The sequence below is a fragment of the Genypterus blacodes genome, unplaced genomic scaffold (genome assembly GCF_046128005.1).
Source record: "Genypterus blacodes isolate CSIRO-AG114 ecotype Tasmania unplaced genomic scaffold, CSIRO-AGI_Gbla_v1 ptg000055l_1, whole genome shotgun sequence".
NCBI lineage: Eukaryota > Metazoa > Chordata > Actinopteri > Ophidiiformes > Ophidiidae > Genypterus > Genypterus blacodes.
Window position 1 is genome coordinate 6,492,539 of NW_027466867.1, and position 24,852 is coordinate 6,517,390.

Sequence of the window (24,852 nt, forward strand, 5' to 3'; positions counted from 1 at the left end):
TCAAGTCCGTAAAAATTATTTACTTTCTATAATACTTTTATTTTTCCAACTTTCATATTTTATTGACTGCAACTTTTCCCGGAACCAATAGAGGTCGGGCTTGTTTTTCGGGAACTGTCATCTGTGAGCACCGCATCAACTGCAATGAGTTTTGAGTGGCCCTGGCAATATAATTTCCCACCGTTCTACACGTGAGTCAACTCTTTTCTCTAATGTATATTATCCACATATTTTTTTATAACAACTATTGCCCCAAACTGTGTCCACTCCTTTGTTCGTATGTCATCAAATCGTGTTAAAAGAGCGAGCTAGCATCGAAGCTAACCGACTAAGCGAGACATAGTGCTAGGGAAGTGGGCGTAACAAGCTACGTAAATGGCTTTTAAAACTTTAACTACCGGCAATTATCCATCAACACTTCACTATGGATGCTTCGGAGAATATCTAACAACAACAACTTCTCGATGAGTTAACTTTTATGTCTGCATATTTCCACTTTAACGAGTTTAGCTGTTAGCTTCATGTAGCTGTTTTCACACTCATCATTCTCTTGAATAATCGATTCAGTCGCAGCTCTTTCATGTTTAAAGTTAGAACAAATATAACGGAGATAAACATAGTATTTGCTCTTCTAGCTTCGGCACTCTTGAGTTAGGGTGCGGTTGTCATCCCCATATAATTAAATTTTAACGAAGCACAGACTGACGGGTATTAAGTATTCGTTCAGTGATGATAAATGATGATAAAAACATCATTGAACTCCATCTCTCTCTCTCTTTACTTGGCTCAGAAAGATATTTAAGTCAATCAAACCTCATTATTAGCTGCGTGTTAAAAATTATGCTGACATTAATTTGGACCACTTTTGTTCAAAGATGGATGTGACGTCATGTAGATTAACAGTATCTCAATTAAACCTGCTTGTGTTACTTGAATTGAATTCCTAAGATTGTGTCATTGTTTCTCCACAATCAACAATACTCCTGGATGAGCTCCTGAAGCACTTTTAATATTTGTTGTGTGTGTGTGTGTGTGGTTGTGTGTGTGTGTGTGTGTGTGTGTGTGTGTGTGTGTGTGTGTGTGTGGATAGGCTACAGCCCAATGTTGACACGAGACAGAAGCAGCTGGCGGCATGGTGCTCCCTCGTTCTGTCTTACTGCCGCCATCACAAACTCTACACCCTGGACATCATGGAGGCCCAGGAAAACCCTGTGTTCAACAACAAGAAGATAGAACGTATCCTCACAAATGCTGTAACAGTTAATGTCTCTCACAAAGACACACGTGTGCTTAGATTCAGTTTTGAATATGTTGGCAAGGTAACACAGGCCCCACCTCCTTCATTAGGATAAAGAATGAAGCTATAACCGCATGTTGTTTCTGTTGATTTAGACATCATGCATCTTAGTACAATTCCACTCTAGTAACTATGTTTGCCCTTAACTTGTATTCAGGAAAACTGTCAGTGGAAGCCATTCAAGTTGTGTTTGAGGAATTGAGGAAAAAAGGTAAATATGCCATTTTTATAACATTTTCCTTAAACTACCAACATATTTTAATAAAAATCTATTTATCTTTTAATGTAACATTGTTGCCATATTTTAGGGAATCTGGAATGGTTGGACAAAAACAAATCTCGATGTTTAGTCATGTGGAGACGACCAGAGGAATGGGGCAAACTAATATACCAGTGGGTGAGTCATTCAAAGAAGACGCTGTGTCACTCCTATAGTATTGTTAAACTCCTCCCTTCTGGTTGCCACGTTGATGAATTGCCTGTACAACGTATGTAGCTACAAATGTGTAAATATCCAGTTTGTTCAGATGCTGATTGTTTTGCTGTTTTCATTTTTAGGTTTCTAAAAATGGAATGATCAATTCAGTGTTTACACTCTTTGAGCTGACCAATGGTGATGACACAGAAAGTGAAGGTATGGAACCAAGAAGTTAATGCCTTTTAAGCAAACATTCAAAGCTGATCTTTCTTGTGTCTATAAAACTGTGTATAGCTTGATTCATGTCTGTATTTCTCACAATCTAACCCTGCTCAATCTATTTCCCCCCAGAATTCCACGGGCTGGAGGAGTGGATGCTGCTGCGCTCCTTGCAGGCCTTACAGACAGAAGGCAAAGCCGAGATCATCACCATGGACGACGGAAAGGGGGTGAAATTCTTCTGAAGCAGTACCGGAAACACACCTGCAGTCTTAAGAACCCTAAACCCGGAACCTAAAAGGCGATGAAAGCGGCGAGGTGCACGCCCCAGTGTGGTGCTGGCACTTGTTCAACCCAAATTCCTTCTTATCGGAAGGAAATCCATATCATGCCTCAGCCTTTGGGAAACGGGTGACACGGTTTGTAAAGCTGTCACCATGTTTAAGGTAACCTTTGCTGTATATAGCATTTGTTACCGTGTAAACATTCTGCTATTCTTTCAGGGGACTCTACTATTATATCTGTATACTCCAGGGGGAAAACACATTCCCCACCAGCTGCAACTGTTTCTCTTTCTTTACTGTAAATATAACTAGATTTATTCAGATGTTTCCTTGTAAACTCATTTGTGGGGTTAGCCGAGGGCCTTCACTCTGCTGTTATGGGTAATTTCTCTGTTCCGCAAGACATCCCAAAGAAACCAGAGCAGATCATGAGCGGGACGGTTGTTTTGGGGGAATATTGTACTTCAAATGCTTCCAGAATAGGAACGACGCAGAGATTGGGACCACCGATCCGGGTTCAGCTCAGCTCAGCTCAGCTCAGTGTAATAATGGTAGTCTTCATGTACAGATGGCTGTAATCCCGTTGTGCAGTATCTACTGTGACACTCCTGTAAATCCTCTCGCGACAGTCGACCTCTTCTTTCATATTTGAGGAAATAAATGAGAAATTTGCTAAACTTTTGTTGCTTTTCTTCTCCAAAATCAAGGTGGCACTGCAGGCACACTGATTTGGGAATGTCTTGCATGTCCACAGGTGCTCCAGGAAAAAAAGGAAACATGGCCACAAGCAGTAGTTATGATGCAACTAATGAATATTGAACGTGGAAATACTTCTAAAGATTCTCGAGTCGTTTACTTTGACGCTGTCGTCCTTACGTGACCTGGCAAAACAAACCCAGGTACGATCTGTTAACTTCTATTCAGTCCACTCCAGAACATCGTTTTTTTTATGGCAAATCACGACCAAAATAATCCAGATTGTTGCTCCAAACCCCAAGAGTGTACCGGCCTGAGGTCGGGTTGCTTTTAGGCTCAAAGAACAAGAACTCTACAGTCTCACTGTAGGAATAGGAAGAGTGTAATTCCAGATGCTGGCCTGTGAGTATTAAGTCTTTATTCAGGAGGGGGAAAAGTTGAGTCACCTGGGTGGCACAACAAGACTCACATCACTATTAATTCATTACAAGAACAGACAACAGCTAGATGTGTTGTCCACCATTTTGCCTGAAATAGTGTTCAATTAAATTGCTTTTTTAATCGCACTGTTAATGCAGAAGGAAACGGCGCCCCCCAGTGGGCAGAAGGCCAGAGATGGAGATGCTTCTTCTTTTTCCCCTCTTTTTTCTTTTTTCTAAACCTGCAGCTGTACTGACTTGATGATGCAGAGTGACTGGCCGCTGCGTCCCTGCAGGCTGATACAGCACCGTGGAGCCCCGAGTGTGTTTGCTGATAGCACAGCCTGTGTGTGTGAGAGGCAGGTGGGGCCCAGTGTGGCCTTGGCTGATAAAGGTGTCATGTTTCTGCAGCTGTTTCCAGTGTAATGCCCCCCGCAGGCCAACACGTGTCACTGCCTCCTCATACACTCACTCGAACTTCTCCTATGACTCATCCATTTTGAGTTCTCGGTATCTTAAATTCAGAGAAAGCCGAGGATGATTTGTCCTAAATACAGCCTGATACATAACGTTCCTCATATTCGATGGTAACCGGTGATGTGCGTAAGCTGCCGTGTTACGCTGATTAACGGATTCAAACGTAACACAATTACAGATAAGTTGATTAACAGTTCCCTTTAACATTACAGCGACAACACAGCTTTGATCCTCATCCCTTATAGCCCCCGCGTTGCAGTTTCAATAATAGATCGCAGATTCAATATCTTTGCTCTGGATTGGTCAACACATTCTGGATTAATGCGCCTCATGCTTATTAAGTGTGTAAATACAAAGACAAAGATGCATCGGTGCATTTGAAAAAGAACATTTTAGAGAAATCTTCTGGGTTAATCGTTCTATTTCCATTTTATTTATTCGATATACTATAATACACGCAATTACCAACATTAAACTAACACAACCAACATCAAACAGGCACATTTCTGTAATAATATCAACACAAGGTAGAATAAATGACGCTTCAGGTAAAAATAAATATGTGGGTCTTCAACCTAATAAAATGTAATTTCCATGAAATTAGTCAAATCATTTTTATTTATTTTTAACTGTTTTTAGGGCTTGAAGGTTTTACAAACACAATTCCCTCATTCAGATCACAACAGCGGCTCAAACGATCTATTTATATTTATGTTTTGCCAAGCAACACCGCATTTAATTCCCAAAACACGGCGTTTAGAATAATACATTTGTGAAAAGCTTTAAGTTGGATGTAGTTATGAATACAATAGAATGAATTGATCAGTTTCAGCTCTCTGTGTGTGTTTAAATGCTACAGGTATATTATTATATATTATTCAGGTGCGTGAACCGACGCGTCAGAGGTTTGGAGGGGCGGAGTTGGAGACGCGCAGCCTGAGCGCACAGGAGGACGCACGGCCCCTCCGCAGCTTGTCTTCATCTGGCCAGCGCTGTCCTCTGAGCGGAGGTTATGGCTGAGGACTTTCACATGAGGAGACAAGAGGACAACACGGATTATTGGACGGGGAACTGCCGCTGGGTTGTTTTTCATTTTGTGCGCCATATGCTGATGTGAAATGTTCTTTAACGCGCAGGCTGTGATGAGTAAGTACATTTTCTCGTGTTTTAGAAGCTTTGTAGCGTTGGAAAGCGTTTAAAACTCCAATTTCAAGGCATGATAAGTTTTAAAAATGACAGATAAACACGTTTAATGTGTAATGTAGTGTGGCAGAACCTATTATTGCTTTGACATCATGGAAAAGTAACGCGGAACATAAAGTAACGGAACTAGTTCGAACTGACGCTGTTTCTTCTCTTTCTTTCTTTTTAAACATGTTTCAGGCTCTAAGTAAAGGCTGAAACGATGTCTCACGCAGAGGTTGAGATAGCAGGACGCGGTTTCCCGGGACTCTCCGTGGATATGAACGACGACTGCTTGTCCCGGGTCCCGTCCGTGCTGAGGACGCGCGGCTTGGGCGTCCGGAGGAACAGTTACGGTCTGCAGAAAATCAGCATGGACATAGACTCGCCTCTGTACAGCGGCGTTCTGTCCAAAGCCTTGTCCTGGTCCGCCGAGAACATTCTCACCTTACCGGAGTCCAGGGCGGAGGAGGAGGAGAAAACCGACGACTCCCCTCAGTCGCCGGCGTCCCCCGTTTCCAGCCCGGGCACCAGCTCCAACACCAACACGCCCCCCTGCAGCCAACAACCCCAACCCGAACCCGTGTCCGTTCTCCCCCCGTGGGAGCCGGTCCCGGGATCGAACGCAAGCTCGGACTCGGATAACGAGCTGATCCAGAGTAAAAAGCACAAAGTCTTGTCCCGCATCACGTTTGATACTCAGTGGGAGCAAGAGGAGAAAGAGGACGTGGAGACCAAAGCTGTGGCAACATCACCCGATGGGAGATATCTCAAGTTCAACATAGAGATCGGAAGGGGGTCCTTCAAGACGGTCTATAAAGGACTGGACACGGAGACCACAGTGGAGGTGGCCTGGTGTGAGCTCCAGGTAAGATACTGCACACACAACCAAAACACAGAAACACCTCAATTCCTACTATAACCTTACAATAATTAGCTTTATCTGCGTCACTTCCTGCCTAAAACCAAAGGTGAGGTTGTGAATAATTCACTTTCTCTCTCTCCTGTCAACAAACCTTCGTCACCTTGGCCCAGATTTTCTCACCCTGTTTTCCTAGTTCACTCAGTAGCAGCTCTTATTCCCCTCTCGGGTCACAAAGGGCTTCTAGTACTGTTCTGCAAAGCGTTTCAATCCACTGTATACTCCGTCCTGCGCATGCCTGGAACTGGGGTTGTGTCAAGTCCTGTGGTTTCGTGACACTCGGCAGGTCACCTCCAACCTCCAAACAGTCACCATCCCCTCTAATCTACGCTTTTTATCAACCACTTGTGGCGTCGTCACTACTTTACTGACCTCACACGCAGCACGAGTTCTTAAGGATCACCTATATGAAGTTTGTGCTCTCTAAAATGCCGTCCATCCTGCGAAAAACACGGCTAAGAGGTCTCCGAGATCACGCGACGTGACCCCCTTAATGGGATTGAGCTTACATGACACAGTTTGACCAGAAGTAAGACGTAGTGACTTAGTGTGAGTGCAGTTTCCTTCTGTGTTGACATAGAGGTCACCTGGTAAGACACACACACACACACACACACACACACACACACACACACACACACACACACACACACACACACACACACACACACACACACACACACACACACACACACACACGCGCGCGCTGATGTCCTGTTTTTATGACGCTCTTTTTGGCACGAGGGCAACAAAGAGAGCTTCCACTGTTTGATTTGCGATCAAGGCTTGAAAGGTTTTTAAGCTTGAAGTCCCACCTCAACGTTTGCCACATTGTGTGACGTGACCTGACGTGACCTGACGTGACCTGACGTGACGTGTGTTAGTATCAGTATCCAGCCGCCACGTGAACCTCGTCGAGTCAGAACCTGTGCCGTCAATCCTTCTCGGCCCTGGAAACACAACCCGCCGCCACTCGCCAATGTTTTAATTTGATCGGCGCTCTCATGGCGATATCGTCCCGTCGCTTTACAGATATTTGCTTTGCACTTGAACGCTCCTCTCTCTCTGTCTCTGGCTTTCATGTGGCTCAATAACACACGCACAGAGGTAGTCTTTGTCTGAGCTTTGAGCTCTGCGGGAGGCACCGGCGCGCGGTCAGCCAGGGATTACATGGGGTGATGGGAATCTGCCCCCGAGGCTCAAGCTCTCCAGTAGCAGCAGGTGGGGACTTGTGCCTGAAGAGCCCACCTGTCAGATCACAACGACAGGTGTCTTGGAGGTTAAAAAGAAACGGCGTCGCTCCCGAAAGGCTCACGGAGCTGCTGCAGCACCCTCAAGAAAGCATGGCGTCCATCTGTATCTGCACTCCAATCATGAAGCAAGTGTTCAACTTCTGCAGAGTTTTAAAGCGTCACACATTTTGCTATCCTTGTCTCTGGCTGGGGGCCATGATGGAAATAAGCATGCTTTTCCATCTCTTAACATGAGACCTGAGCCCGGTTAAGCTCCTTAATCGCCCCTAATAAGCTTAAGGGGTGGCTGTCGTTGATATGGTTACTGTTGCGATAAATTAACCTCAGCCGGCCGAGTCAAATAGTAATGGGACGATTGACCTACATCATCGCCCGTCCTCCCTTTTGTGCGCTCAAACGAACACAAAAGCTGACTGTTGGTGGCTAAACACAGTCAGTGACGTAATGTTGATGCTCCGGCAGCCGCCAGTGCGTCATTAGAAGTCGGCGAAGGAAAAGACTAAAGCCCTTTTAACGACGTATTATACAGGCTGAGCTGTAATCTGCAGGCAGTTCAGATCTGACGCCCCTGAATGTGAATAAAGAGACATTCCTGCCCGTCGACTTGAGAGTGATTAACATAATGGCCGCCCTATATTTAGAACGTTTAGGTGGCGCGGCTGTGAGTTTGCATCGTTTTGTGGCAGGAAGTGCTCATAGAGGTGAGGGAACATGGATGAGAGACCGGTGTAAAGCTACTCTCTCTGTTTTGATAGAGTCGATAAAGAAGGCGAGGAAGTTTTCTTAAACACGCCCCCGCTGTGTGTCGTTTTCACTCAACTGACCCCGAAAAATGAAATTCTGGTCGTCGGCCACGGGGGAATGGCACTTCTCACGCCGGGCGTTACATTATGAGCGTATCCAGAGCCAAAGAGCAGGCAGTCGATGTTAATGTGTGCACCGAGGCACATCTCCTCTATGTGAGGGGCCTGTTTTTAATTCCAGGGTGGCTCCCGGCAGTTTTCCCTCAAATCTGCATGATATTAGGAGAATAGCAGCCATAATTCACCTCTCTTTAACTCGACACTCCTCAATCGGTGTCTTTATAGAGGCAGCAGACAGTAAAAGAGTAAATGTACCGAGACGACAGCTTCATTTAGTCACACATGTCTTTGTTCACTCCATGCAGTCTGTTGTAATAGAGCAGTAAAGATGAAATATTGCATACTTCACTGAAGGAGACTGAGTGAGTGGAGCGTATGGAATGAGTTGAGCTTTAATGCTGCACGTGCACGCAGACCTGGAGCCAACAGCGGTGCATCGTGGGTCAGTGGCAAGTATCAACAGATCAGTTCTGTCGTGCAAACAGGATTTAGCAAGAGTATTATTCACTCTCATCGTTCGGTTGCACACTTGTCTATCGTCGGCGTGTGTGTTTATATGTCATTAGCCAAGGACGAGAAAGTTAGGAGGAGGAAGAGTGACATCACTGCTGCTGAAGACCTGGAACCAGTTCAGCAGAGGGAGAAGAAGCGGGCTCTTGGGGTAGACGGAGCTGGAAGCAGCACCGTGTGCGATTTAGCTCAGCGTTCTAGACTTCATATAATAAATAGCACCAGATTAAACTAAACCCGTAAAACCCTTTTTTAAAGCCTGGCTACTGCGTGTGCACAGTTTTTGTATTCTGGAGTTATGAGGTTTTTTAAATAACAAAGCATAAAATCCCGTTTGGCACAAGCCCGTATGTCTCTTACCTCGCTCCCCCTGCTAGCCCGGGCCTAATACAAGCCGGCCTGTGTAACCTTTATCTGAATGTGGCCAGTGTTCAGTGTCATAACACAAGCTGAGGGCTTCCTATCAGTTCTAATGTAGCCAACATCAACACCGCCTCTCTCCTCGCGGGGGCCCTCGGTCGAGCCCAGCCTCGCTTATCAGGGCCCAGCCGCAGGCCTCCGAGGAGAACGCCAAGGAGGCCCGCGACGCTAGTCTGCGCGCGCACATGCCAACGCGTCACATTGATGTGAGGCCCCGAGTGTTTGTTTGTTTGCAGTAACTCTACACAGGCCAGGCCGCAGCGCGCGTGTGTGTGTGTGTGTCGCCTATAAAAGTGTTCTGACCGAGTGTTGAGTGTTTTTCAAAAAAGCTCGAGAGATATTGTACGACTTGTCCCGCTTGATACAGAAGTACAGCGGCATGTAGTGTGCGAGTTGTTCAGTTTTCAGTTGGATTGGTACAATCTGGGGCTGCACGGTGGCAAGAAGGTTCAACCTCCACCCTAAGCAGCCGAGGCATGTCTGTGTTCAAGTTTGGTCCCTGTGGCCGCTCCGACCTCCTCCCACAGTCCAGAGACACCGACTGCGAGATGATTTTAGATGGTGTAAATGAGCTAGCGGTTATACCTGTAACAGATAAGGAGGTACAGAAATTGGATGGACGGGTGTTACAAACTGTTCTACTGTACTAGAAAAGGGAAACCAAAGACCAGCACAATGGATTAAAGAGATCAAGGGAGTGATATTGCTGTTCTTGCATATGTAGCTGTAATAGTAGTAGTTGTGCAATGTCTGTTATATTTCCCCTATGAAGTTCTATTTTGATTTTAAATGATGTACATTAATATGTCGGTGTCACTCATCGGTCCCTTACTAAGAGTTGTAGCATGTCAACACACTAATGTGTTTACAATAGACGATAAACCCTTAGAAACTGTGATTACTGGTAACTTAGTAGGATATTTGAGATAACAGTAACTTACAATTGGTGTTTGTTTTTCTGTCCCATGTCAATCTGAAACTAATGTCCTCACGCTTCTGTCACGTCATGATAAAAGCTCAAGAGAGAACGCGCCGATCGGGACATACGCGTAGAAATGAGCAAATGAAGAACACGCGTCGCTCATTACTACTCTAATTGAATCATCTTCAACCAACAGCGGCGCAAATCCTCGGAACTGGAAGCAGGCACAGGCCGACCACAGGCACAGGCTCTGGAAAGGTGGAATGGAAAGATTAGGAGCCGTTTCTGCATCTGCCAGGTGTACAGACTGAGCTGTTGGACTTGTTCGTACACAAGCGAGTGCCACATGCATCGGTTGCGTCTCTAAACGAGTCATTTTACTAGATTCTCTTTGTGGATCGACAACTTTTACGTGAAAGATTTGAGTCGGCGTTCCAGGTTTGCTTAAGTTTTTCCAGCTCGAAACTGTTTGTTGACCCATATTTGATCTTATCTCAGGGTCTTTTTCAAACCGAGCAGAATGGCGGCCTTGTTGCTTATCTTCTCCCTCATCTACTTGAACTTGGGAAAACCTCTGGGAGTGACATCAGCGTGTGTTCTTTTGGGGATGGTGCTCGTTTCCGTCCAACCACTCTAACAGGCTCGGAAAACACATACAGTAGCTACTTCTATCTCGCCTTAAGTGTCTCGTCCTTTGAATGTGTGTCACGTCCCTTAAACACTTCAACGGAATCACTTGGTCAGACAGAACGAGCTTCGGAAAAATTGTGACAAAGCATTTTCTGTTATCTGGCCGGAAAAAAGTTGCATTATACAAAACATATGGATCCATTTGACTTATTATGAAATGTGGAATCGGGCCATATTGCTAGTTTTCACCATTGTTGATTGACTGATGTCGTGGCTGGGTGACGGTGAAGTGATGGGATTCATCATGATTGGTTATTCCGAGCGCTCCTTAGGGAAAAATATACCAGTTACGCTTCGGGGAAGAAAATGTCTTCACTCACGTTTTTGAGGTATTGACAATTTGTGACTGAGGCTTTTTTTGGGGGGGGGGGAAACATGTGGTCACTCTGCAGCACAGGGGCCCTAAAAAGGGGGCCGGGGTCTTGCGTCTTCTTAAACAAACCAAAGAGCTCGGGTTTTAAGAGCTGTTAGGGCTCCGAGGCCATAGTTGGTAAAAGGGAAAAGATTGCTCCACAGGATGACCTCTGCTCATTACCGAGCTGACCATGTGTGCCGGAGTGTGTAAGACCAAAGGTGTCAGGAGTGTAAACGTGCCCCAGCTGCCATTTGAGTCCGGCGATGAATCAGCCATTGGTGTACAGTCAAGGTTCTACCTGTTTGGGACCCGTCAACAAACTCTGCAATATTTTCCCCTCCGTCAACAGAAGACATTTGTGCTCCTCCCCAAAAAATGAATCCTCAGTTTAGATTCATCTTCTGTTTCTGTGTGCTTTTGAAATGAAATGGTATTAATGCAATTCATTCAGACAGGAATGACACTGAGAGAGAAGCGCATTCTTTCTTTGCCGGCTGTTCTGGGGCCCGGGGGCCAAAGTTTCTAAGCGCTTTTCACTCCGAGGCTTTCCTAAGTTAAGAGTATTTGTAAACATTGCTTAGCATATCGGGCCCGCTAGGTGTAGTGGATGTTTTGGGACTTACAGGTAGTTACAGGCGGGGGTCGTCATGTGTAGAACAATAGACTTGACTGATGTTAGGAAGGTCCTAACCCTCTTTATGTGACACCCAAGGAGGCTTAAACAAACTATAAAAGCAAGTGTGTGCAAATAATGATGGTCCAGGTCTTGAAATGATTACTAGACTGGCGCCAGAGGACTCTATGGAATCCACCCAAGAGGGGCAAAACCTTTCAAACAGGTCAGATACATTCTGTCAATAACCTGCTCAGGCATGTAGAAGGTAAATAGGAGTTATGGCTGAGGTGATTTATCTCCAGATTGGGTTTGCGATGGACCACGTGAAGTACAAAATGACTTTACCGTAAAGTGATTCTGTCTGTTTTTAAACCTCGGTAGCAGTAAGTGATGGAAACAAGTCCCAGTTGTGAGGTTTTGTGTGCGCACAGTGTGTAGTCGCCTGGCCAGAAGTCTCCATTTGAGCAAGTTTTAAAAGCCCAGAGGTTCACTTTGGCAACTTTTACAGCCGTGGAAGATCTAACCGTGACGAAATAGGCTGTTTGGTCCAATTTGCCAGCGGAGCAAAAGCTGTATTTTTGTAATTTGCCTCAGTGTGCAGGATAAGGAACACAGCTGAACCACTGTTGCTTGTTTATAGAAATGCAAGAATCTCATGTGACACGTTACTTGTTTATTAAATTCTTCCACAGCTGCACCATTATGTAGGCTTAGCACTTATACAGTAAGCAGGACGGTCCGATTTTTAGCTGAAATCCCTCCTTTTGTCACACCTCAGTGCTTTCATTTGGTGCTGATGATTGATAATTGCAAGCAAATTGCGCTATATGGAGACTAAGCCGTTTTTTCCGCCACTGCACCGTCTCTCTCTAAAAGCAACATCCAAGACCTGACTGTGCAGAAGCATCTCTGACAACAAACTGCTCGTCTGCTGCAGGCATCCTGTGATCTTTTATTGGTTCAGCGGGTTTACCTAAGAGGACAGAATGTTTGTTCCATTCATACTTTTCCCATCGAATGTCATCCCAGGGAAAAGAGCAAATATCTCCACTCGTCTTGTGATTGAATGCTGCCTCCCCACTCTACAGTAATTTGACCTGATAGAAAGCAGAACATCCTCTCCTCTACCTTTTTTTAACTCTGACCAAGAATGAGAAACCAGCCACGATGCGTCACGCCATGTGGGTCAGGCTGATTAAGTGTTGCATGCATCGTGTCGGAGTCGCCGCTCGTGAACTAGGTGAATTGATATCAAATAGACATGTACCACAGTCTTCCTTCTTTGATTGCCTCGTTTCTACAATCAAGTCAAGACGTTGATAGCACACAAGGAAAAGTGAGCAATTGATAGAGCGACAGAGCGGTCAGTTCAAGGAAAGGCTAGAGGATTACGCAGGAAGTGGTAAGAGGTAGTGTAAGAGGAACAGTTTATAGAAAGGCTGTTACTAAACCGGGGTCTCTGTGCTCGACTAAAAGCAAATACCGGGCGGTTTAAGAGCTGAAACAAAAGAATATACGAGACAGTTGAAGAATAACAAAGTGAGCGGCTGTCCCGGATCAGTCTAGGCCTCTCGAAACACAAGGTGATGCAACTCTCCCGGGTCAGTTTGTTCGTGTTCGGTCATGCAGAGCAAAGTCTCCATACCAGATGGACCACGTTGGGTTTGTTTTGAGAAATTGCTGCGATGTGACATTTCGACCTTTCTCCCTTCCCGCGCAGGTAATTAGCTCGGCGCCACAAGCAGCAAGCGGTTTTTCAGTCCTCAATCCTGATGAGATTAATAGCTAACCTCGCCTCTGCCCGCTTCCCCTTTACAGAACATGTCAGGTTTTCCTTGGACGGAACACACTGGCACCTCAGTTCCCACCTGTAAACAAACTGAATTGCCACACTGTTACAGCCTGAGTGACTACGTGCGTGTTTATACCGAGAGCGCTTCAAGTCAGGGAGCGACTGACCCGGTTTAGCCGCCGGGTCCCGAGACGAGGTTCAAGTCTCAAGGGTCAAAACAGCTTTTACTCCTTTGCGTTAACCTTTTACCTCCGTTCTTGAGTTTGCCCCGACGGCTGGTGATGGGCGGCTGCCCGTTACGCTGGAGGCTTGCAAGTTCCCTCCTGCCTGCGCTGTCATGAAGGAGGCCCCTCGCTGTCGTCATCTCTGGAACACCTGAGGAGTTATGGCCTATTAAGAGCACTCTGCATAACAGAGGAGAGACGGGAGGGGGAAGGGGGAAGGAACGGCTCATCTTAAAGAACCCCAAATTACACAGAGAATCATCTAGAAATAATTAAGAAGTTATTGATTGAAATGATTATGGTTTGGTTAAGCTAAGGTACTAGTTTATTTAATTTACCTGAATGCCTAATGGAGACGTTGAGACTCATGAATTATGAACTAATTCCGATATCCCACCATGCACTGCAGGGAGCTGAATTAGGAAAACGCCATTCCATCACAAAAAGTTCATCACCGACTTGCTCAAGAATGACACAATTATCTTACCGTCCTTTCTAAAAATACACATCTTTAGGATAATTTACGATGTGAAAAGCCGATGGAACGAGACTCGACAAGCCCGGCATGTCAGGAGCGGCGGGGGGCCCCAGTGAAGGCCGGGACCCCCCAGGCGATGATGGAGTCGTGCATACACTTTGTCTGCAGATTATTCAAACGGCCTCTGGGAAGTTTGGATGTAGGAAATGATTTCTGACCCCTAACCCAGTCTGACTGAAAACAATTCTTTCACTTGGCCTACTTTTGACTCCTGAGTCGTACAGATACCGCATATCTGTCCGCACAGACAGGATATCACACACACATCTCGCCGGGACACGCTGTATATTTGCTGCCGAGTGTTATATTAGGACACGGCAAAGCGGCGGCGGCGGCCATTCCCTCACCGAGCGAAAGTGCACACCTGGTTTCGCCGCAAATGTTGACCTGCCATGTCGCGTCCATGTCCCGGTTGTCATAATAGGGGCGCTGACAGCGAGCTCTTAATACCGGTGGCTCTGTACCATCAACAGCTATTATGTAACTTCACTTATGTGGCACCAGGCCCCCGAGTATTTCCAGCCCCCCCGCCACCCCCACCCCCCTCAATTCAACATACACACACGCACACACACATACACATACACAAACACCTCCTGCCGGCTAAGAATAAATGATCCCAGAGCGAGAGGGGTCAGCAATAAGAGGGAGAAACGACGTCTCCTGTGTCACCGTCACCTTAGCAGAGTTGAATCCCTGCTACAGCTCACTTGTCTTTTTAAAAAGTGCGATGGTTTGTTTTTGTGCCCCCCCCCCAACCCCCCACCCCCCCACACACACCCCCCCTGAATCGACTCTCGCAGCGTTATGCAATGTGTTTTGGTCTAAATGAAGGGGATGTGTGTATGTGTGTGTGTGTGTACACGGATACAGGCGAATGTCCTGTGGAAAACTCAGACTGACGCCTCGTACGTCTGTCAACAGAGGATTTCTTTGGGAGTACAGGAGGGCCAACCGGTACTTGACTTCCTTCAAAACAGATATAGACGTTAAATACTAGCTGTCATACTCATGAAGTCCATTAAATGTTTTATAGAGTGTGTTGTCAGTGGCATTAAAGCCTGTTATGATCTGAATCCACGGTGAGTCTCGGGCCAAGTAGGAGACTTATGGAGATTTACATTTCAGCTATTAGTCACAGCCCGAGCACATGTGTTTCCCCTATGTCACTGTGAAATCATCCAGCACCAATAACACAATCACACGACATCATCACAGCATCACTTAGCTCATGTGTTTGTGCTTTTGTTCTTCCCATCTGTACTCAATATGCCCCTTCATTCTTCTTCTTCTTCTGCTGAATTTTTACGAGATCAATTCTGCAAACTCTTGGCAGATCCTGGTTTGATTTCTTCACCTTTTTAATAATCGGCCGTAATGAGCTCCGGTTTGTTTATCAGATCCCTTAATAGTTTTAACCCGGCACACCTAATTTCGTTTAGGAGGGTTTATTTTTATTTGCCTCTTCCAAGAATTCCCTGGAACACATGATTGCATTTTCGAATGTTGCGATCGTGCCACGGAGCCGGCTGAGCTTTCGAGTAAACCCGGCGGTTTGGAAACGTCAGTCTTCCAGCGGGCGGGCGGCGTGCCACCACTAATGCACGAGCGCTCACCGTGCTGCTCAACAGCCTCCATTTCCTCTCCTCGGCACTGTCAACCTATCAGGTCGACGGAGAGACAGAGAGACAAAGTCCTCTGCACAGGAGCCTGGCTCACGTCCAGGATGTTACCGCGCTCAATCTCCGCTCCTACGCCGACTCCAACATACTGCACATACTGTACACCATCACGATTTGTGTCTCGTCGAGGAACACAAAGATCTCTGAAACCGTAAATCTCTGCAACTCGCTACCATAAAGCTTAATTGAGCATTTATATGGAGATTGTTTATAAGATAAGGAACGATGACGCACACAAAGCAGCCGTATGGAGGTTTGTAACTGCTTTGACATGTGTCTCATAAAGACTTTCACTCACTTTCACTCTCTCTAAGACGTCACCGTTTAGTATTTCTGAGGGCCCGTTTGAGGTATAAGATGTAGTCTGTGTCCTGATCATAAACCGATCGGTATCGACATAATTACTTTCGTGGAAAGCGAACCAGGCGGTCAGAGATCGCCTCTGTGTGTCCCCTTTAAACACGGGGCCTCACGTTGGACTCTGTCGGTGTAAAATAAGTCGAGTTGGACAGGTGAGTGACGTGGGTAAGCCTTTTTTTTTTTTGCGCCCCTCGACCTAAGATAGCACCCCGTCCTCAGACAGTCCACCTCCTGTGTGTGAGACGGTGGTTTTTAAACACTAACAACAGAAGGCAATACACTTTACTGAGGAAGAGGAGAGGGAGAGGGAGAGTGTAGTGGTCAACTTGATTGTAAGCATAAACATATGGGGAGCATTTTCCCAGAAACCTGCCTCAATGCAGGATTCATGGCCCCGGGAGTCTCTGAGGAGTTTTCCACTAAACCCACCCCACCGCAAGCAGAGTTACTCCAACAGGGGCTAAATCGGAGCATTCATCCTTCGAGGAAGCACAAAAATGTCTTTGTCCGTCCGGGGGTGGTGATTGCAGTGTTTGGTCCTCTCAAAATGTGTAAAGGCAAAGCTCCTCTTATTGGAAAGGAAAGGTGATTATGTAAGCGGAGGGTCGCCCCAGATGGATGGATGGACCTGTGGTTTGCACTCCCCACGGCGAGCTCATTAGCTAGAGTAACAGCCATTTATCAAACTGGACCCCCCCTCATCTCTACCTGCTTACATAACCATAATGTCTCCCTCCCCCGACCACAGCACGTTGACTACACATATCTTTATTTATGTGACCGGACTGACAGCTTTCTTTCCCCCCCTGCAGACACGTAAACTGACCAAAGCGGAGCGGCAGCGGTTCAGCGAGGAGGTGGAGATGCTGAAGGGTCTGCAGCATCCCAACATCGTGCGATTCCACGACTCCTGGAAGTCCACCGACAAGGGCCACAAGTGCATCATCCTGGTGACCGAACTCATGACCTCAGGCACCCTCAAAACGTAAGTGTGTCCAAGTCGGAACAGGAAGAGATATCAGCAATGCGTTCGCTTAGATGTTGATCCTTAAAATGAGGAGGTTACTTTGGATCATAGGCTTTGGATTGTAGGAGAGTAGGTCACATTACTCAGCGGCAGAGGAGAACGCTGCGTCTTACATCATAACAAAGACTACATTTGTGTCATATTTGATACCTTATCTTTGGTTTTATAGAGCGGTGTGATTATAAAGTGCAGATTGAGGATCAGAAAATATAACGCCGCGGATAAAATGTTCCGGGAGAGTTATCAGGAAACCCTCAGATTAAAACTTCCTCTTGATGTCAAAACCAGAGATTAATCATTTTTCGGCTTCCTCTGGTCGCAGGATTTCTTGATATGTTAAGTCTCTCTCTCTCTCTCTCTCTCTCTCTCTCTCTCTCTCTCGCCGTGGTTTTAGCTATTTGAAGAGGTTCAAAGAGATGAAGCTGAAGCTGCTGCAGCGCTGGAGCCGCCAGATCCTCAAAGGGCTCCACTTCCTGCACACGCGCTCCCCTCCCATCATCCACCGGGACCTCAAGTGCGACAACATCTTCATCACCGGCCCCACCGGCTCCGTCAAAATAGGGGATCTGGGCCTGGCCACTCTCAAAAGTGCCTCTTTTGCGAAAAGTGTCATCGGTACGTGGAACTTTTGGTGAACGTACAAACTGTAAGATGTCAGGGTGTGGCGGTGTGTGGAACCAAGAGACGTGTATTTAAACTCCTGTAAAGTCTCTTTGATCTCATGTCACACTTTGTTACTGTTGCCACAAGGAGTGTCAACCCTCCCAGGCAATATCAGGACTTGTTAATACTTGATTCCTGTCGATCCGGAGTATGATGTCCTGATTGATGAGCATTTTAGTGTGGGAGATTCAATAGTAAAGGTATAATGAAGTAATAAATCCCATGAACCTTTGTCCCTCGATAGGAACGCCAGAGTTCATGGCCCCGGAGATGTACGAGGAGAAATATGACGAGGGGGTGGACGTCTACGCCTTAGGAATGTGCATCCTGGAGATGGCTACCTCTGAGTACCCGTACTCCGAGTGCCAAAACGCCGCCCAGATCTACCGCAAAGTCACCAGTGTGAGTCCACCGCCCCCCGTCTCCTAACACGCATTTAATGTAATTGTCCACACGTGTTCCCTCTCTACCATGTGCAAAATGGAATCAGACCCCGCGGAACGAGGATATCCTGGCTGTATGTCTGGAGAACCTCTCGAATCTGTGGAAAAATTGGGGCCCCACATGGAAGGAAAGCCTGGTTTTGTGTATGAAAGGCTCAGTTCTGTCCATTAAAGCTCAAGGGGGTGGGAGGACGACGCCACAACCTGTGTTTCCAATCGACAGTCGTGAGGCAGGATAGCGACCGTTTAACTTACTGATTATCGATGTCTTTGCCAGATGAAGGATCCAGTCTAACTGGTCCTCCTTTGTTTACTGGGATACTCCTTTCTGCAGGATACTGTGCGAAAATGCAAAGTTGGATAAGACAACTGGCGCCTCTGTCTTAGTCTTGAATGTTTTCTTTACAAAGTAATATCAGAAAAGAAAGATTTCTGAGACAGTAGGCGGGGGAAACTTCAGCTCAGTGCACAAACTGAACATAAACGGGTCGTATCTGAAGACTTATGCAAGGGAATTCTGGTGAATTCTCCCAAATCAGCCTGTATTGGGTTTACAGGCTACATCAAACACAGCTCTGACCTCAGGCTGCCATACTTCCACCTGTTCCAAGGCGCCGGTGACGCCACGCCGCCGACGCCACGCCGCCGACGCCACGCCGCCGACGCCACGCCGCCGACGCCACGCCGCCGACGCCACGCCGGTAGAATTATACGTTTTGGAAATTACATCTCATGCGTTACTCCACAAAGAGGGCTGTTTGCTTCTCTTCTCACGTCGCCTATGCAAAGCAAACACGCGCTGACGGAGGCTGGAAAGTGAGTAAGTGACAACGCCAGCCAGCCAAAGCCACTCTGGCCCCTGCACAAGCGAGACGACCAGCGCCAATCACTTGTACTGAGGTTCAATTTGTGGTCGGAGAACTTTCCCCAGCCAGCCAGGTTTTATAGTAATTCCGTTCCGTCTGCCTGTATACGTAACCTCTCGTATATACAACAGACCCCTACTATAATGTGAATATGAAACGATTGAATGAGGGGTAGAACTTAAAGGCACCGTGTACGATCTCCCTCCACGTGGGTGTGACGCCCGTCCGGCCTCTTGGCACCGGCCGCCTTCATCAGACTCCCCGAAAACAAACACACACTGTGGGAAAATGCATTTACACAGTTCCATAATGCAGCAATAGAGTTTCTAAAGACCTTGAAGGAGACATGTGCCATCACAGGAGATGAGCGGAGGCACAAATTAGATCAGGACTTGATGGGAAAATGAGTACATTGAAGCACTTTGTTAACCCACCGACTGGAATAATGTTTACTTCCACCAACAAATGTCAGCGCAACGCCTCACATCAGCTAAATCGCATTAAGTAACAGAGAACGACATTTGCGTTTGCGTTCCACAACGGCGATTAAGACGTGAGAAGAACATGTCATTTGATGCGGCTATGCATGAAATGATAGAAACTCAATAAACGTCATTCTTCCGCCAGTCCTTTGCTTCGCTGAAACAGGAAGCAGATATACTGTATGTGCGATTGCAACAAACAAAGAGGGCCGGGTTTCTGTTGTCTTGAATGCGATAACGGAGCCTATCAAACACACGCTGGTGGATTTGTGTGGGTGCGTTGCGCTGACATCAGTATGTTGTTGGCGCATCTTAGCCAACACATCTTGTTGACCTTGGCTCTTTGTAACTGGTGCGATTCGCTCCGCCGTCCCTATCAGTGTTTTTGCAGGGATGGGAGCTCGGCTGTAATCGGCATGTTTGGCGATAACGCGAAAAGAAACACACGTAGAATATCTTAAAGTTCCTGTCGTTGCTGCAGCCGTGAGACTACTTTGAGAAGGTTGGATAAAGTCCGGAGAGGTGTGAGGGAAGAGGGATACTGTGCCTCTTTATCGTGTACTTTTCCTTTCGGTCGCCCCCGGTGTTGACATGACAACAGAGCAGATGTCACAAGGCGAGGGATTGTGTGTTAATATACAGCGCAGGTGGGAGTGGCCCAGGTCGGACTGGAAAACTGTGGAATGTGCATGGAAGAGGAGGGAAAAGATCAATGTTGTTATGGCCGAGTCCCTCAGCCTGCTTATCAGCGTGAATTCCTTCAAACCGTCGGAACAGGAAACCTCTGCTCCTTAAATTAGGTGTGAACTCATCGCTTATCGTTTGTTAACTTCCACAGGGAATGAAACCGGACAGCTTCTACAAAGTCAAAGTTCCCGAGCTGAAGGAGATCATCGAGGGATGCATCCGGATGGACAATGACGAAAGGTACCGGTGCTTTTATTTTGTAATTTCTAAGTTTGTTCCTGTTAAATGAACGAGTCAGGCTCAAACCCCAGACGTTTCCACTCGCCGCCCGCAGGTACACTATCCAGGACCTGCTGGATCACCCCTTCTTCCAGGAGAACAACGGCGTGCACGTGGAGCTGGCCGAGGAGGACGACACGGTGAAGTCGGGCCTCAAGCTCTGGCTCCGCATGGACGACACCAAGAAGCTCCACGGCAAGTACAAGGACAACAACGCCATCGAGTTCCTGTTCGAGCTCTACAAGGACGTGCCCGAGGAGGTGGCGCAGGAGATGGTAGGCTCACGCAAACACACACACACACACGTGTAAACCTAGCCACTGATCTTTGACCTTTGTGAGGAATCTGCCTCGCTAAACCAGTTTGAGATTATAGCCAAGTTCATCCCGCCCCGTGATTGATGATGATTGCCGTTGACAGCTTTTATAGGGGAGGCGTACCGTATTGATCGTGACCCCAGTTAAGCACTTAAGTTCACGATCATTAAAGAATTTTGTGGATTCTATTCTCCCTTTACACAATAACAGTTCGTGTTGGATTATTCGCGCAGCCGCAGGTGGAGACTTCTGGTTTAGTCGAGCTAAGGGCGAAGGTTTGGTGCTGTTAACCGGCCTCAGCACGCCAAATGTAGATATGATATCTTTTTGAATAAGTGTTTGTTTTAGATTTGGAGGCACCGCATGTCGGCTAAGCTGCATCGTGCCACAGTGACACTGGAGCAGAAATGTCCCTTATGAGTTATTTGTGTTTTTGACACTTGACCCCAAAGACAGCAAGCGGGCGCCGTCAATGCACCCCGATGTGATTACCGCTCTTTTATGGTTCTGTTATGAATCCGGTGATATTGTCATGTGTTCGGCCCGTAAAGAGAAAGCCTTGCAACGTGTGTGTGTGTGTGTGTGTGTGTGTGTGTGTGTGTGTGTGTCAAGGGCACCGCTCAACATTTAATCATCAGCGTTGGAAATGTGAGAGGGTGGCTCAGGAAGCGGCGAGGTCACGTCTTTAATAATATAATGGCTGTCTTGCTTGTTACAAAACAGGCCCTTATGTCTTCCACCAGCCGCCCGGCAGAGGTCACTTTTAATGAAAACGCAAGCCACAATTCCTTACTTGTTTACCTCTTTGTGATAGTTTTCATCAAGATCAAATTTGGTATCGGCAGGGGACATCTAGTCCGGGCAATCTGCGGTAATCTGAATATGTGTTGATAGGCAGATTTGGAGCGAGCGTCCCACTCTGTCGGACACCGCAGCAGGCAGTGGAAAACTCCAGGCTGAGTACAGTCAGGGTGCATTGATGTCACACAAAGCAAATGCTGTTAGCACGGAACCCTTTGTCACGTTAAAGTGTTGTTGATGTCACAAACTGCGTGGTTAAGTTACTCAGGTAATTGTTTACAAAATGCGGTAGCACATCATGGACCGTGTTACAGTGTTGTGCCCTGACGGCGCGTTCTTATGCAGGTGGTGCTCGGCTTCGTGTGCGAGGCAGACTTCAAGCTGGTGGCCAAGGCCATAAGGGACAGAGTGACCACCATCAAGCGGCAGCGGGACAAGCTGAGGCAGGCGGAAGAGCGCCGGAGGAAGCAGCAGCGGGAGGTCATCGAGGAGGAGCCCGAGTCGCACCCGCCCTCGCCCAAAGGAGGCGCCCACGCCGAGTCGCCCACGCCGGCGATGACGCCCCCGGCGCCCCTCCTGTCCCCGGTCACCAGCTCCGTGGACTCCGGGGTCAGCTCCAACTTCCCCGCCGAGCCGGAGGAGCCCGAGGCAGACCAGCATTTCCACATCCGCCACAACAGTCTCTCCTCTGCTAATTGTGAGCCACGTGTCCTTGTGTGTTTCTGTCCACTAACGCATCCTAAGCCACGTCAAACCTTATCGGGAAAAGAAAACTAAATTGCATAACATGAGAGAAATACTCGCAAGCTTTCCGCCCAAACAGCTTCACAGTGACGCTAGAAACCACTGAAAATAGCTCAAACGACAATTGACCCGGTGTTTGTTTTGGCTCCACGTGTTTGTTCACTTTATCACACACACGCTGGAGCCGAATGCTTCTGGCCGCATTAGTTGTCAGACTGTTTGCATCCGGGCAGCGCATGGGAGGCTTACAGGGAAATGTGAAACTGTGGAGAACTGAATTATTCAGGCCCTGTACGTCTTATCTCATGAGATCTGTGTGTGTGTGCGCGTGTGTGTGTGCACTGTATTATTAAATGTTTATTAGTACTGATCTAAAACAAGAACCCAAATCCTCTCACAGGACATCCCAGTGAACCGCTTTAATCTAGTCTAAATAAATCCAACCCGTGCTCTCTTCAGTGTTGTCATACACCAGCTTTAGTCCATGATGAAACCTTATGGAGTTTTCTATGTCGGTGTGTCAGGGTCATTGTGAATGTGTGCGTGCGCGTGTGTGTGCGCTGTTGCTACAGATTGCCAGTCCGTCAGACCACGGTCGGTCACATGCTAATGGCTCGTATCCTTTGTTGTAACAGCTGACTGCGAGACCGACGGCTATCTGAGCTCCTCCGGGCTGCAGGATCCGCTGGAGGCCCGCAGCCTTAATGCACCCCCGACCCCCCCCACCTCACACACCGACGTCCCACCTGCAAATGGCCTCCCCATCCCGGCCCTCCGCTTCCCCTCGGTGAGTGGCTTTGGCACAGAGCTCCAGCTTATTACGAGCCCTTAAGAAATGTATGTTTAATCTTAAAGCTAATTCTCAATTGAATTATAATTACATCGTTGCTTCATGTTATTCCATTACGCTATGATTGTATCTTGTGTTTTTTTTTTTTATAATTGATTTTTTTGGCTCTAATCTCATCGCTATTATAAAGAATGTCTTCCTTTGTTACAATGGAATTAAAAGAGGCTGAATCATCCGTGCTGGTTTTGAAGTGCTGGTTTGAAATTGCAGCCTGAAGGAAGGGAATGTGTCTCGGCTATTATCTGCACTCTAAAAGACAAAAGGACCAAAGCCTGTTGCTATGTTTCCCTAATCTCAGCCCTCATTTGCTATTCATAGAGCATCGCCGTATCCAACAACACTGAGCATGGCAACTCAGGGCCCCCGAGTGGCTTAAACTCCCCCGTGGACAGGTAAACCTCTTCTTCAATCTGCCTTTCTCCCTCTCTTTACTTTGCTATTTTCACGCCGACGCCAACGAACAATGCAGCTCAATAGTCCCGGCTGAATAAAGTTACAAGGACCCTGGAAATCGATGTGAATCCAGTCCAGTGTCTGGTGTTCCATATATATATATATATATAACTCCTCCTCCTCCTCCTCCTCCACATCTGTGTGGCTGCGTCAACAAGCTGGAGGCGACGGACGCTCAGATGCTGTGTTTTCATTGCGGCGGAGGCTCTGTGTTCCATGTTGGTGGTATGTCGGGGGGGAGAGAGGCTTTAGTCTCGGCGTGAGCAACGACGATGGGGGGCAGGTTTTGTGTGTGTGTGTGTGTGTGTGTGTGTGTGTGCGTGCGCGTGTGTGTGTGTGTGTGTGTGTGTGTGTGTGTGTGTGTGTGTGTGTGTGTGTGTGTGTGTGTGTGTGTGTGTGTGTGTGTTTGGCGGGGGGGCATTATCTGATTGTATCTGAATATTATATATAACTAGACGGAAGGAAATGACAGATTTGAGAGTATCTTGTCTATAAAAAGGACATATTTGTTTTTTAACCCCCTTTTTATAGTGCAAAGTTCCAGATAAGCGTTCGGCAGTCTGTGAATGTTGACAGCTTCCAGCCAATCAGAAGAGATCTTTCCAGGAACAGGGCGGTGTTTTTTTTGCACTTTAAATCATTGCAAAGTTCAAGTAAAAAAAGTCCCCATGATACAAATAAGAACATAACAGCAAACCAACATACCGACAGATCTAATTTAAGACATGAATCCAACTTCCGCTTTGCTTGATTCCTCCCCGGAGAGCCGCTCTGCATCTGATAAGCTGCATCTCAGCGACGCGCAGTGTTCACAAAACACACGGAACCATTCGCTATATCAACACAGACGCCTGGGATCTTATTCTGTCCCCCTCTGTGTACACGGCGTTTAATTAAAGGTGAAAACAAGCTCCGGTTTGAACTGAAGTTACCCATGAGGTGGAAGACTCGAACGGAGATCAGTGCCAAGCCGCTCGCTCGGGCCTGCAAATGTTTGCTGAGCGTTCGGGGAGAATCGGTGACCACAGCCATCCAAAAGGTCCCCAGAGACACAATTAGCTGCACCAAAGCTTTTTATAAGACACGTACAATGCGCTCCAG

General features: G+C 47.0%; 2 protein-coding genes across 4 annotated transcripts in view; both read left to right on the top strand.

Annotated features, from left to right (window-relative positions):
• The first annotated feature begins 91 nt into the window (after window positions 1-91).
• Window positions 92-2,541, top strand: vps25 (vacuolar protein sorting 25 homolog). The gene is made up of 6 exons (XM_076151575.1): window positions 92-191; window positions 1,091-1,236; window positions 1,455-1,508; window positions 1,606-1,694; window positions 1,856-1,931; window positions 2,067-2,541. Exons 1-6 carry the CDS (start codon window positions 145-147, stop codon window positions 2,177-2,179), a joined length of 525 nt encoding a protein of 174 aa, XP_076007690.1. The 5' UTR covers window positions 92-144; the 3' UTR covers window positions 2,180-2,541.
• A 452-nt stretch (window positions 2,542-2,993) lies between these two features.
• The window catches only part of wnk4a (WNK lysine deficient protein kinase 4a), a 32,906-nt gene continuing 11,047 nt past the window's right edge, over window positions 2,994-24,852 (top strand). Inside the window, exons 1-11 of one of the 3 annotated variants that reach the window (XM_076151572.1) lie at window positions 2,994-3,727; window positions 4,693-4,956; window positions 5,194-5,860; window positions 16,952-17,124; window positions 17,561-17,781; window positions 18,074-18,231; window positions 20,459-20,547; window positions 20,642-20,861; window positions 22,050-22,401; window positions 23,084-23,235; window positions 23,617-23,690. In XM_076151572.1, the coding sequence (XP_076007687.1) occupies window positions 5,216-5,860; window positions 16,952-17,124; window positions 17,561-17,781; window positions 18,074-18,231; window positions 20,459-20,547; window positions 20,642-20,861; window positions 22,050-22,401; window positions 23,084-23,235; window positions 23,617-23,690 (2,084 nt within the window). In that variant the 5' untranslated portion in view covers window positions 2,994-3,727; window positions 4,693-4,956; window positions 5,194-5,215. Of the gene's footprint in view, window positions 4,957-5,193; window positions 5,861-16,951; window positions 17,125-17,560; window positions 17,782-18,073; window positions 18,232-20,458; window positions 20,548-20,641; window positions 20,862-22,049; window positions 22,402-23,083; window positions 23,236-23,616; window positions 23,691-24,852 lie in introns of all 3 variants that reach the window. The other 2 variants (XM_076151573.1, XM_076151574.1) reach the window with 2 other exon arrangements.

Bases quoted from the DNA above. Each gene is read 5' to 3' on its own strand.
- vps25 (XM_076151575.1), top strand. From the start codon at position 145: ATGAGTTTTGAGTGGCCCTGGCAATATAATTTCCCACCGTTCTACAC. The intron at 1,509-1,605 runs GTAAATATGCCA...GCCATATTTTAG, and splicing joins TGAGGAATTGAGGAAAAAAG to GGAATCTGGAATGGTTGGAC. The intron at 1,932-2,066 runs GTATGGAACCAA...ATTTCCCCCCAG, and splicing joins TGATGACACAGAAAGTGAAG to AATTCCACGGGCTGGAGGAG.